Genomic DNA, 15567 nt, shown 5'->3' with positions numbered 1-15567 from the left:
CGTGCAAGCTCACACTCACTATGGCCATGCACTTTGGAATACAAGTTTGATAGTAGCATGAGCTATGTAACTCTCTCCGTATCTTGCACTATGGACGAGGCCTAAGGCCTCAGCCATGTTAACCGCTTGCTGGCGGAAGCACGCTGAGGCGCGCTCCCGCTCAGCACTGAGCCCCTACAGCCGCAATTAGAGCGGCACTAGTAGGGGGTCACCTGCGCTTCCGCGCGCTTGCGGAAGCGCAGGTCTTAGAAGAATTTAAAATTCCCCCGCTTGCCGGCGCGACAGGCCGGTCACGTGAGCGGTTCGACCAATGAGGGCGAACCTGCTCCGTGACGTCACTGGCCCGCCCCCGGCCAGTGACGCACCCGCCCCCGGCCCGCCCCCTGACGGCCCGCTGACAGCGCGTGCGGTAAGCAACCGCAAGGCCAGGGAAAGCACCCGCTTTCCCTGAGCCTCAGCGCGCCTCAGCGCGCCTCAGCGACCAAGCAGGGAGCATGGACTCAGCCTAAGACTGCAACCTGCGATGCAGCCGCTACTGAACTGATGACCGTGATGTCATCACTACCCGACGCGCGTTTCATTTTTGCATAAACTTCTTTGGGGGGTGGTCAGGTCTCTGCTGCTCTCAGATATTTATAAGTCAGAGTTGTCACAATCCCCCATGCTCCACCTGGATTGTGAGAGAAAGGGGTTGTCGTGGCAACCCGACTCAACTGGAGGGTGAGTATAAATCAATCTGTAGTATCTATATTGTATTCACAATCCTAGTCATACTAACTAATAGAGACTGATCAAATTTTGAAGTAAGAAATATATCCTGCAGTTAAAAACAGATTAAATCAAGTCTAGGTTGAAGTTACCCAGAGTGTCAATGGCGTCCTAATTAACCTCTGCAATGCCGGAAGATACATCATACTTGTAGTATAATCGCAGACATAATGCTAAACTAAAAGATAGTTGGCACTAAATCCAAATTCTGTAAACAGAGGTATAGTACTCTGTATTTTATCATATATTACCCAGTTATAATTATGGCAAAAATGCATATAGAAATATCATAAAGAAAAGACAATTTGGGACCTACATTGCAGATCCTAATGTCCATCTAGTTATCAATATTGATGTTGCTATTCTCCAAAGTCATGGAACACATGTTTAAAACACTGGGCAAATGGTGAATTAAATGCCCTTTATTTTTATTTTCAAAGACGTATTCATCACCACGCGACTGGAAAGGTAAGTATCACTCTCAACCATCATACATTTTAATTTGTAAATTTGACTAATTCTAACTGTAAATTTAACTCTGTGCCTTTAATTAAATAAATAAAGGCATATCCACTTGTGGGGAACATGTGTCAGACATATCTCCTTCCGACATAAGAGCTATCAATATTGCATTAAACTGGTGAACTTGTAGGTATTTCTTAGTTATTTCAAAGGAATGCTGAATATACAAAACCTTCATTCAGCCCCTGCGAGGTCAGGGTACCAAGCGTATATATCCATTTAGCCTCTGATCTTAATTGGACATTTTCTTATCCCCAGGGAAATATGATTTTAAGAACATCCATAGTGTCCTTTGTATCGGAAGGAAGACAGGTGACAAAAGGTCTCAGAACCATGTCTAGATATGTGCTAGCATGTTCCGAGACTGAGTTTATACCGGACACTATTGGTCTACTGGGTGGATGTAGTGAATTGTTGTGCAGCTTAGGCATGCTGTAAAATGTAGCTCCTTTTGGACTTTTTTACCAGGATGTATTTGTATTCCTGTTCCGTGATCACCTTATTTGAGAGTCCTTTCTTTAGAATTGTTTGGAGATCTTTAAAATAGGACATGGTGGGATCCCCTGTGAGAACCTCATAACACGTTCTGTCACTCAGAAGCTTGAGATTTTCCCGTAGGTAATCTCCTTCAGCAGGACAATATTGAACCCTTTATCCGATAGTTTTATTATGATTCCCTTCAGTTCTGTAAGTTCTTTCAAGGCTTTTCTTTCAATAGGGGACATATTGTCCTGACCTCCCCTATTGGGTAGCTGTTCTAAATCTTTAGTCACACGCTTCACGAATACCTCAATGTTGGCATTAGAACTGAGGGGGGAGGGGGGAAAAAGTGATTTTGGGGTCTGAGGGGTCCTGGTTCCCGCATGTTATCGGATTCTAGAGCAATCAGATCTTGGAGGTTTTGTCTATCCAGGTCATCTAGGGATGCCATGAGATCTGGAGAGAGTAGATTTGCTTCTCTCCTCTTATAAAATTTGTGCAGGGCCAATTTCCGGCCGAATAGATTCAGATCGTTGATCCATTCGAACGTATTGAAGTTACAGGCTGGAGTGAAGGATAAAGCTTTTTTTTTAAAACACTAAGTTGGTCACGTGTTAGTTTGATAGTGGTTAACCACTTGGAGCTCATTTACGTCAGATGAAGTGGTTAAACACGATTCCTCCTCCTTCGTCTCCCTCTTTACCCCCATACCTCGGTTTCTTAGCTTGGCCCTGGCCCCTTCTTGTCTTCCCCCCCTTTCTCTGTGATCTTCCCCCCTTCCCATACGTGGTATACCTAATCTATACGTGGTATACCTACAGATCTATTCTCGTGAAAATCGTTCGGATCTATGGTACCACGAGGGTTATTGCCCTCAGTATTCGAACTCTCCCATTCTGTAGATGAATCATCGGGTTCCATATGTTGACGATTAGTGTTTATTCTATATATCTTTCCATTTTTTTTAATAATTAACATCTCTTATTAATTTCTTAATTAATTAATTAATTTTCTTTTGTTTTCTATCTTTTATTTCCTTTGTAAATGTATCAATGTTACGTTCAGTTTGGTTTCTAATTCTGGATCTTTATTCCATTGCTCTATTTCTTTAAGACCTGTGTCCAGTTCAGTAGTCACATTTTCTAGGTTTTAAGACTCATAGGGGCCTATGCACTAAGAGTTCATTAAAAAAAAATCGCAGGGCCATTTAAATTCGACGTTTATGTGAGCGTTTCCATCACGGTATTCAGAAAGCCTTGATTACCTGTAATAGTAATATTCACAAAATGGGCGTGAAGATCGACTCTCTGAAAAGGCCTTACCCGGCAATTCCTTTCAGCTGCAGAGAGAGCTGCCTCTCCCTGCGCAAATCTCGCCCGAAATGTATGTTTATTAATATATATTTTATTACTAGCGTAGATTAGTAGTGGGTCTCCAGAGCAGAACCGCGTTGATTTCAGGTCCGAGGATCCCCTGCTTCCTGATATACAGGCCCCGTTATGGGGTGCCAGTATTTCCTATGCATTTACAGTCATGTGAAAAAGAAAGTACACCCTCTTTGAATTCCTTGGTTTTACATATCAGGGCATAATAACAATCACCTGTTCCTTAGCAGGTCTTAAAATTAGGTAAATACAACCTCAGATGAACAACAATACATGACATATTACACCGTGTCCTGATTTATTTAACAAAACAACAGCCACCTTGAAGAACCGGAACAGGTAACAAAATTCTTCTCTCTTTTATCTTCAATCACCGTCTTCTTTCTTCATCTGGCAATATTTCTTTCTTTTCTGTAATCTATCTTCATCTGTCAATCCATAGCCCCATGTTAAATCATCAACACGATGTTGTCACGTCGGCTTCTTGAGGTAAAATGAGATGTCAAGGCCTTATATATGGCCTGTGACATCACATTTTCAGTTCAGATGGTACAGTTCCAATCTGATTGGACGCTGTATCATGTACTCACCGCCTTTTTTTTGGTGAAGGATGTGACGTCATCTCCAAGGGAGGTACGTCACATCCTTCAAACTATATGGCTATATAACATGGTATTAGAGTCAATGGGATTGAAGACAATACCATTGGTTGCTGTACCATGTCCTAGGTTACATTAGTTCAAAAGGATGTGACATCATCCCTTAAAGTGATGTCACATCCTTTTGAACTAATGTAACCTATCACATGGTACAGCAACCAATGGGATTGTCTTCAATCCCACTGACTCAAATACCATGTGATATAGCCATGTGGTTTGAAGGATGTGACGTACCTCCCTTGGAGATTACATCACATCCTTCACCAAAAAAAAAAAGAAGAAGGCGGGCACATGATACAGCATCCAATCCGATTGGAGCTGTACCATCGAACCTGAAAATGTCACACGTCACAGGCCATATACAGTATAAGGCCTTGACATCTCATTTTACCTCAAAAAGCCAACGTGACAACATCATGTTGTGGATTTAAAATGAGGCTATGGATTGACAGATGATGACAGAAGATTACAGAAAATAAATAAATAATGACAGATGAAGAAAGAAGATGGTGATTGAAGATAAAAGAAAGAAGAATTGTGTTACCTGTTCTGGATCTTCAAGGTGGATGGCGTTGGATTGACTTTGATGTCGCGTAACGAGAGCTGGCAAATTCGCCGGCATTCGGAGGGCCAATGCTTCTAAAAGTAAGAAAAATATTGAATATATGTAAATGTCTTTTTTCAGGTTTTTTGATTGTATATTTTGTTATGTTTTTCATTGCCCATTGACTGTAAATGTATTAATCTGTACCCGTTAAGGGCACAGATCAATACAGTGATAGCCAATGTATTTATTGGCAACTGCTTTTTTTCTATTGATTTGTTTTATTTGAGTTTTCTATTTATTGTGTGGCTTAAATAGTTTGTAATTTTGATGGCGTGTTTTAATTTTTTTTTCCGATTGTTTAGCATTTTTATTTAATGATTTATATTGTTGGCTACTGGTTTTAACTGATTTCTTGCCTAGTGTTTAAAATTAATTAAATGATTGGTTGGCTAGTGTTTAAAATGAATTGATTGGTTTGCTAGTGCTTTTATTTATTTAATTGGTTGGTTGGCTAGTGCTTTTATTTAATTGGTTGGTTGGTTAGTGCTTTTATGTCTTGAATTGTGGTATTTAGGTACTTGTGTATGTTTTATTGTGTATTTTTGGCCTTGAGGTTTTTTTATTAGGGTGACCATTGAGCGCATGCGCATGCGCGACAGGCGGGAGCTGTAGAAGGAGCGTGTGAGGAAAACAAACTGAAGGAGACCCGGTTCGTGCACGAGTTCCTGGAGATCCTCCCTGCTGTTTACTGGACCCTGCACACCATCTTAACATCATACCAGCTGGAACGGAGGCCACAAGAGACCACCCATTCTTTGGAAGGACCCTCTGTGGAGTCTGGAGACATCTCCCCTCTATGCCAATAGTTATTCGCCGCTTGTGAGTTTTTAATCTCTATTTTATGTATTGTTAATAAACGGTGTTACACTATATTTCCCTTCTCTTCCCTATTTTGAGGAATCATCAAGAGGTCCCCCCCTCTTCCCCCCCCCCATCTGTACCTGAAGATCAGCTATTTGATGTGAGTGTGCTCTCCTTTTTAAAGCTATAGAGTACCCTTATGCATTGAATTACCCCTGATTGTGGTCCCCCATTTCTTCTTTCTTACGTTACATGTGTCCTGGAATCACGAGTGGAAGGACGCACCAGAGGATCCCCCCCCCCCCCCTTTTAAAACTGTGTGGAGGGTTGAGCCCTGCTCAGCCTCATATAATGTAATATAATTCTGTAATAGAGGATATAGTCGGAGCTGTATAGATAGATCATATAAAAAAGCTAAGAAGACCGAACGCAGTACCTTACATTATTGTAAAAATAGCCACTCCATGCAATAGCTTTCCATACAACTCCCTCAATAACATATAGGAGCCCACAAAATTTGTCTGACCAGCTGGTACTTAGCCACTATCAAGGACAACAAAGTGATACATGGCTAAAATCAATCCCTCAAAGAAGTTTCAGAATTGGAATAATTCTAAATTTTTCCAAATAAGGAAATTCACCCACTGTAAGAGTATGGGAGTAATTTATCTGGCTACATGTCCCTGTGGGGTTAAATATGTTGGAAAAAACTCACGTCAGTTTAGAAGGCGCTTTTTAGAACATGTCAGTACAATTAAAAACAATCATGACACCCCCATAGCTAGACACATTAATTCAGCCCATAAAGGAAATGCTTCATGCCTGACGTTTCAGGGAATAAATCATATTTCCCTGGGGATAACAAAAGGGGACCGTGACAATGTCCTATTAAGATCAGAGGTTAAATGGATATATACGCTAGGTACCCTGACCCCGCAGGGTCTGAATGAAGGTTTTGTAAGCATTCCTTTGAAATAACTAAGAAATGCCTAAAAGTTCACCAGTTTAATGCAATATTGATAACTTTCAAGTCGGAAGGACATCTGTCTGACACTCGTTCCCCAGAAGTGGATACTGTATGCCTTTATTTATTTAATTAATTAAAGGCAGGGGGTTATATTTACAGTTGGAATGAGTCAAATTTACAAATTAAAATGTATGATGGTTGGGAGTGATACTTACCTTTCCAGTCGCATGGTGATGAATACGTCTGTGAAAATAAAAATAAAGGGCATTTAATTCACAATTTACCCAGTGCTTTAAACATGTGTTCCATGACTTTGGAGAATAGCAACTTCAATATTGATAACTAGATGGACATTAGGATCTGCAATGTAGGTCCCAAATTGTCTTTTCTTTATGATATTTCTATATGCATTTTTACCATAATTATAACTGGGTAATATATGATAAAATACAGAGTACTATACCTCTGTTTACAGAATTTGGATTTAGTGCCAACTATCTTTTAGTTTAGCATTATGTCTGCGATTATACTACAAGTATGATGTATCTTCCGGCATTGCAGAGGTTAATTAGGAAGTCATTGACACTCTGGGTAACTGCAACATGATTGTGGACCTAGACATGATTTAATCCGTTTTTAACTTCAGGATATATTTCCTACTTTTAAATTTGAGCAGTCTCTATTAGTACGACTAGGATTGTGAATACAATATATAGGTTATAGATTGATTCATACTCACTCCTCCTGCTGAGTTGGGTTGCCATTACAACCCTGACGTATAAATGTCTGAGAGAAGAACTTCGCACAAGAATGGAACATGCGCGGGTAGTGATGTTGTGACGGTCGTCAGTTCAATAGCACAGCTGCAATGCAGGTTGTAGTCTTAGGCTCGTAATATAGTGGGCGCGCGCGTGCCTGTGCGAACGCTCGTGCACGTGACGCACACGTTTTGTGTGTACAGTCCGTGCTGCTCTGAGCGACAGGCTTGGAAGGTACTGTGTGTGTGTGTGTGTGTGTGTGTGTGTGTCACTGTGTGTTGTGTATATATGTATGTATGTATGTATGTATGTATGTATGTATGTATGTATGTATATATATATATATATATATATATATATATATATATATATATATATATATATATATAGATATAGATATATATAGATAGATAGATATATATCTATATATCAAATTTAAAAAAAACCTGGTGTGAGAAGAAATTATTTATTAATATTCTGCACAAATACACACATACACATTGCGGTAGTGGCATGAATACTTACTTTTTGGAGTCTTCCCTGCTATCGCTTGGCTCCATGCTCACTGCCATGTGCACACGTGGCCCTATCATACATTGGCTAACCACAGTCAACTATAACTAACGTGCGCGCGCAGGGCACAGCACGCGCCCACTATATTACGGCCTTAGGCTGCGGTCCCAGTCAGCACTGTAGCATGCGCGCCCGGCAGTGGGGTGGGGGGGGGCGTGTGTGCACAGCGCTTCACCGCGATCTGTGGTCTGGAAGAAGGCTGCAGAGTTTGCAATGGGGGGGGGGATGTGTGGCTGGGGATTTCCAGGGGTGTGGCCATGACCTCACACGGTTGGTTGGCCCTCATTGGCTGAACCGCCGTTGGGGGCTTGGCCACGCCTCTGTTGCAAACTGTGAACTCAATTTCCCTGTCTTTAGGAAAATCTTGTAGTATGGCGCAGCTGCAACTTCCGCGCGAAGGTGCGTACTGGGCCCAGCCCCATTGAGGGGCGGTGCTTGTGCGGACAGGCACTGGGACTGCAGCCTTATACTTTACAGCTTCCTTACCATTATTTGAATGATTTATATACTGTAGCTGAGCAAGTTAATAAAGATATGGGCCCACAAGGCAGCCACTAGCAGAGCGATATAACATTACTAGTCTCTACAACAGGAGCACAAGCTCTGTTTACTCTCTCTTTAGCAGTGATCACATTGCTACTGTACACTTGTTTTCCACTCATGCTGCAGTTTTTTGAAGCTATCCACTTTGATACAAATGTGGCAGTTTACCTACTACTTGTGGAACAATTGTTGCAATTGAATCACATAGTGAGTCTATAACCATGGTCTTCTGTACTGGGGACCCACTATAGTATTCACTTATAGTATTCACTTATTAATGTGCATATATAAATGCAGCCGCATGGTGTACAGTAATTATCTGACAATCTTTTGAGTTATTTATTAACTGAGCCAGCTAAAAAAAGATGTGGGCCCACGAGGCAACCACTAGTAGAAAGGGAGAACCTGAATAGTTTATATACACAGGTTATTAGCTCTATTTACTCTTTTATTAATAAGGATAACACTTAACTTGTTTTCACTTACGCTGCAGATTTCAAAGTTACTTTTCTTTGATATTTCTGTAGCAGTTTATTAACTCTCTGTGGACTGAGTGCTGTATTTCAACAAGACAGTGAGTTTACTACTGCAGTCCTCAATACAAACAGGGGACCCTCCACTGAGCTTATTCACTACTTTTTTTCACTTTGTATGTATGCACGTATTTAGCTATAAAGCTTAATAAGTTCTACTTTAATTAAAGTGCCTTTGATACTTATTTGAATCAAGGTTTCAAAGAGATTTAAGGGAGATAAGGGAAATTTCCCAGACCCCTCTGCTGTTAATTTTCAAGCGCTAATTTGGATTTAGGTTTTTTTCCTTAAATTTCTATCCTAATCATTAAACATGTATTACTTTACATTTAGTGGAGAATGAATTTATCCTACAGGGCACTCCATTTATTTCCGGTTAATGATTATATTTCCTTGATATAGTGGAGGTTGAGTGCATTGCTAAAGGATCATTTTCTCTTTTTGTCAGTTTTGTTGTATGCTAGAACTGGTCACACAATTAAATATTGTATTGTTTATCAAATTAATAATGTATAAAGGCTGATTTTTTTTTAGCTCTCTCATTGTTATTGCCTCAGTGTTGTCCTTCACATCTAATGTGCGATTGCCAATTCTTGGAGTCAGGAAGAAATTTATTTTTCCCCTTATGAGATATCATTGGATGATATCACACTGGGGTTTTTTGTTTGCCTTCCTCTGGATCAATACGTAAGTATAGATATAGAATAAAGTATCTGTTGTCTAAATTTAGCGTACTGTAGGTTTAACTTGATGGACGTACGTCTTTTTTCAACCTCATCTACTATAACTATGTAATGGTATAGGTAGGCATATATTTAACAAGCTTTATTGCATTTGATGAATTACAGGATATTAAAAGGACAAGGGAAAGAAAATAGACTTGAAACTAAAGGTTGTCCAATAGACACTGAAAGGCATTTTTAACATGGCAATTTTCAGTATTAAGCATGGTATTTTTCAAAGATTCTGTTTGCATTAGTGAGCCATGTTGGAGTGATTATACATTATCAATTCAAATATTGGGAGTAAATACGTGCTAAAGCTTAGCACCCTTTTGTGGATCTGTGCCAATGTGCCTGACACTGGCCACCTAAAATACAGCAAAAACACCCCTATATTTTTAATTTCCAATTTGTGAATAATGTTTATTTCCCTTGCCTCTTTTGATTAACAATAGTAACGAGCACCTGTTTGTTCATATACAATATACTGTAACATAAACAGGTAAGAGTGTCCTTATGGATTGACTCCAAGATGGTTCTGGGAATACAAAAAACAAAAGGACACACCAATTGCGCAGCATGTAAAGGCAATAATACCTATCTAAAACATGAAGAACCCTTCTTACAAGATATTATCTTGTTCGTGCGGGGGAGAGAATCTGTACTTGTGCCACGTCTTCACCTCGGTTTTCCACGGACCCCACATGGTCGGACGGGATGGTTCTCCCTTTCTGATGACAATTGTGCTCACGGGCACACCGGATACAGCACACCCATTGATGAGAGGGAATAGGACACAAAATGGTGTAATACGTACTACACTTTAATAAAAAAATGATAAAAACACAAACTACCCACACTTACAATAAATGTATGATAGCGATACAATTCACAAATGCCGTCCGCAACCTGCTTCCAATACAATCAGCACAGAGAGAGATTCGCTCGCAACAGCACCCACGACAGGCAACGCGATGACGTCAGCGGTACAGGTCGCTTCTCCGGCATCAGGCAGCTACAGTGGCTGGACAGGCACACTGAAAACTAAGCTCCTCCTCCCTACGCATTTCATGACTCAACGTCGCTTCCTCAGGGGAAGGAGAAGCTTAGTTACTGCGTTACTTAAATACAGGCCTGATTGAACAACCATCCCACAAAGGGGAGGTGCACAACAATGATTGACAGCTAACAATGTTAACATATATCGGCAAAATGATAAAAGATAGCCGATGGGGTCTAATTATGTTAAACAGTGAAAACTCTAAATAAAACTAAGCCTGCAAACATGGTATAAAATACATGCAAATGAAATACATTCAAATAGGATACATACTCTAAGGATCTTTTAGAAAAGCTGCTAAATCGAATTCAATGTTAAGTCCCAGGGGAGACAGGGTTTTTAACACATATATCCAGTAGCTTTCGTGTCTGGATACTATGTTTAGCCTATCTCCCCCGCGCCAACTACTTTTTGGATTATCAATGCCCATGCAGATAAGGCCTTCTGGGTTTTTATTGTGCTTCAATCTAAAATGATTGGAGACACTATGTGTCTCAAGACCCATTTTAATATTGTAGACATGTTCGGCGAAACGTCGCTTGAGGGGTCTCCCAGTCCGGCCCACATATTGTAATCCGCATGGGCATTGCAACAAATACACACAGAAATTGGTTCTACAATTGATAAATGTATCAACGTCATAACTAACACCAGTGACATTGGATTTAAAGGTCTTACTTTTTGTACTACATTTGCACCCTATACAACTGTGACAGGTATAATACCCTTTAAGGTCATTCAGCCAAGGGTATTATACCTGTCACAGTTGTATTTTATACCATGTTTGCAGGCTTAGTTTTATTTAGAGTTTTCACTGTTTAACATAATTAGATCCCATCGGCTATCTGTTATCATTTTGCCGATATATGTTAACATTGTTAGCTGTCAATCATTGTTGTGCACCTCCCCTTTGTGGGATGGTTGTTCAATCAGGCCTGTATTTAAGTAACGCAGTAACTAAGCTTCACCATCCCCTGAGGAAGTGACGTTGAGTCATGAAACGCGTAGGGAGGAGGAGCTTAGTTTTCAGTGTGCCTGTCCAGCCACCGTAGCTGCCTGACGCCAAAGAAGCGACCTGTACCGCTGACGTCATCGCGTTGCCTGTCGCGATTGCTATTGCGAGCGAATCTCTCTCCGTGCTGATTGTATTGGAAGCAGGTTGCGGATGGCATTTGTGAGTCGTATTGCTATCATACATTTATTGTAAGTGTGGGTAGTTTGTGTTTTTATCATTTTTTTATTAAAGTGTAGTACGTATTACACCATTTTGTGTCCTATTCCCTCTCATCAATGGGTGTGCTGTATCCGGTGTGCCCGTGAGCACAATTGTCATCAGAAAGGGAGAACCATCTCGTCCGACCACGTGGGGTCTGTGGAAAACCGAAGTGAAGACGTGGCACAAGTACAGATTCTCTCCCCCGCACGAACAAGATAATATCTTGTAAGTAGGGTTCTTCATGTTTTAGATAGGGATTATTGCCTTTACATACTGCGCAATTGGTGTGTCCTTTTGTTTTTTGTATTCCCAGAACCATCTTGGAGTCAATCCATAAGGACACTCTTACCTGTCTAGAACTTCCTTTTCCATCTACCTACCCAGAGAAGTCTCCAATCTAAAGACTACTAATTGGACTACGGTATCTTGGACATTTATCACTAGCGCCGGGGACACTTATTTTGTATTAGTGTATTGTTTTATAGGTTTGAACCACCTTATTATGTAGTTCCCCTTGGCAGCTTTTACATTGATCACTTCACCCATGTGTTATGAATTATCACTTTGATTTGGCACATCACTGTTATTGGTTTAGGTTAGCGCTTGTAGCGAGTTTAGTTAGATTGTTTGTTTGTTCAGTATACTATAACATGGTGACAGAATAATAATTATCCAAGAATCCCCAGCAAGACAACTCTTTCTTACTCGGGAATATAAATTTTGTGCTGTGCCTGTATCATCTCACCACAACCCCAGTAACCAAGTAGTGTCGTTCTGTAGTGTATATCGGAGGAACTGGAAAATGTTAAAATGGTCTAATATTTATCATCCAAAAGTTCCACTAGGCAAGTGAATTAATGTTTAAAGCAGCAATACCCCATATCTGTTTTTTAATTTTTTAACCGAATCAGAAAAAGGGGGTCCCTTGGAACTGTACTGCTCTATTCCTTCTTCTGGGGACCCCACAAACTCCAAAGTTAATAACATTTTCATGTACTGTACCAGTAAAATCAAAGTGAAGAGAAACACCATCACATCAAAAAGGTGAATATTTCAGGAACCAAGGAGTCCCCAAAATGAAAATAGCACTGTTCAGCTCAAATTCTGGCTTTGATTTTTTATTTTTATTTTTTAAACACAAACAGGGGTGTGGGCGATTTCTGCTTTAAGAGGTACTTTCCCTCCCCAGTCTCCCTTACAAAAATGTTCACATATTAACCCATATGAACCACACTACACATGTATAGGATTAAATACATACAGTATTATAATGCAAATAACGCAATCGAATTAACAAAATACAGTGTGTAGAAATTATTACAGAAAGTGTGGTTGATACTGTAAGATACAACTATAGTTATTTTTCACAAAAATGTGCATCAATAGAATTGATTATTCTGATGTATTGTATTCATCATTGCACTGGCTGTCGCAGTTCAATGAATGAAAATATTTAATTACACAACATGTTGCATAAATATGTTAGATTAGATCTAAATTAGATTACATTTTGAAAAACTGGGTATCGACTTGTCTGAATGTTTCTCCCTTTACACCATCACACAACAATGTTTTGAAATATTATACAACAAAACATTCATATAAATACTGAAAATAACTATACCTCCTTTCCCCATTCATCAATCGTCCTCCATAGATTGTTATAATCCAAAACAACAAAAGGATTCCATACAGTTGGGAAAGCTCCTTGAAACGGATAGGATTTGCCCTGGGAAACAAACACAAGTTAGGAAGAACAAATATATTAAAAGAAATAACTAATATATTATACAATAAACTTTTTTTTTAAGTTTTAAATATTGTTTCATTTATCCCATGTGAGCACATTCACATGTCTAAGACAGGTCTGCAACCCTGCTTTCACCATTCTCCAAGCATATAATGCTTCCACTACAGCTAGGGATTCTGGGAAATGACATGAAAATGAATAAACAGTCACCTTTGGCTTCAAATCCATTTTAACCTTGCCTCCCTTTTTAACATGTTTAAATTAACAAATATTGGTGCTTAGGTGTCTAAATTTACCAGCTGTAAACATAAGGAAACTCTGGTAAATGTTTTTTAAAATTACAATAATTTAGGTATGTAAACTGTGCTCAGTGTGGCAACCGAAGGGTTAACCTATTGCTAAGTATTGCCCTGCTCGTGCAGAGTGGTATGAGTTAACCTGTTGGTCTGTGTGCTTTTTGTATTACAAGTAATTAAACCATTATGGAAATACTTTATTTTATCAAGATAACATTTTCTAACAATACTCAGATGAGAGTATGGGCAGCGCAAGTTGATCAAAACACTGCAAATGTGATACTGTGGGTGATGTGATCTGCTGCTGGGAAAACTTTAAAGTCCATTATGTTAGAAAAACGTTGACGATGTAATTCTCAGGAATCAGGCTTGCAGTTCAAATCATCAGTCTTAATTTCTTCCATCAGTTTAGCGTTTTTAGCATGGCAACAGCATATAAGATACTTCTGTTCGATGTAACAAGTATTTAAGAAGGCAGTATTTTATGCCTGCGACAGCTACTTTTTATACCCTTAGATCAAAGAGATATAAATCAGTGTCTCCGCTAACTTGCTTTTGCCAACTAAATTACGTACTTGTTTACATACTTGTTTTTCTTTTATTGTCATCAAGTACCTTATTTTAAGAACAGTAGGAATTTACAAAAACAAGTTTTATCATTAAAATGTCCATACAACATTGAGCCAAGAGGACACAAAGAACTTTTTGTTCCCAGCTGCAACAGATTCAATCTTAACCACCCCAGTGTACGTCTGCGTTGCCCCAAAGGCAGACAGCCTGATGGGTCTTCCCAAGAACTGCTCCCCTCTGCACAGGACCAGCGTGCTAAGGGTTAACATGCGCTTGTACTTTGTGGAACATCAACCCCACCTACTGGAATGTTAATGAGCCAAGAGGACACAAAAAACTTTTTGTTCACAGCTGCAACAGATTCAATCTCAACCACCCCAGTGGTCTGCATGCCCCAAAGGCTGCGAGTCATTTACTATTTACAATTATTCGCTGATGTTTGGTGATGTTAAAGTGATGCTATACTGTAGCTGCTCTATTTCAAATCTGAAACTCACAAGTCCTTTATCCCCTGTACCCAATTTTCCAACTCTATCTGTCCATGAAATGTCTGTGAATTCACTGTATAACCCTGTTCTTTTAATGTAACCATGTATTTTTATAACTCTGTGCCCAGGACATACTTGAAAACGAGAGGTAACGCTCAATGTATTACTTCATGGTAAAACATTTTTATAAATAAATAAAACAACAACAAGTCTCATCACTAAAATGTGCGTTATACTACTTGGTTTGACGTTGTCCCGGATACATTGTATACTATTAGTTTCAAACTGTCCACAAGATTCCTTATGAGAAAAACTATTTAAAACATCTTAACCTATTGAGTACTGAATATATATATATATTATATGTATTGTATGTCTTTATTTATATAGCGCCATTAATTCACATAGCGCTTCACAGTAGTAATACACGTGGTAATCATATAAATAACAGATAATATAAATAACAGATAATATAAATAACAGATCATGGGAATAAGTGCTTCAGACATAAAAGTAACATTAAAGCTGCAATTCAAGCAATATTCCCCATTCCCCAGATCTAAAGATGTCGCCAAACTTTGCCGATCAACAGACGGAGAACGAATTGACCGGCAGCTATGCAGTTCTTTAGGTAAGTAGAGATTGCCCACATGAAACTATTGAAGTAAAAAAAAAAAAACGGGAGCTTGAATTGCAGCTTTAAGGAAGAGGAGTCCCTGCTCCGAGGAGCATACAGTCTAACTGGTAGGTAGGGAGAACGTACAGATACAGTACACTGGCGACACACTTTATTCGAGCTCGGCTAGTCCCACGAATTCGGGTATACCCGGGTGTATTGAGGTTTGTGACTGTTTTCTGCCCGAGTGCAT

At 39.6% G+C, this 15567-nt stretch overlaps 1 protein-coding gene across 1 annotated transcript in view; it reads right to left on the bottom strand.

Annotated features, from left to right (window-relative positions):
* LOC142489262 (amine oxidase [flavin-containing] A-like) overlaps window positions 1–15567 on the bottom strand; it is a 182786-nt gene that overhangs the window by 81396 nt on the left and 85823 nt on the right. The window contains exon 4 of the mRNA XM_075589722.1: window positions 13219–13323. Coding sequence (XP_075445837.1) covers window positions 13219–13323 — 105 coding nt within the window. The remainder of the gene's footprint in view (window positions 1–13218; window positions 13324–15567) is intronic.

This window comes from Ascaphus truei, chromosome 3, assembly GCF_040206685.1.
Source record: "Ascaphus truei isolate aAscTru1 chromosome 3, aAscTru1.hap1, whole genome shotgun sequence".
In the NCBI taxonomy this organism is placed as follows: Eukaryota; Metazoa; Chordata; class Amphibia; order Anura; family Ascaphidae; genus Ascaphus; species Ascaphus truei.
This window is presented reverse-complemented; position numbering and strand designations above follow the sequence as displayed.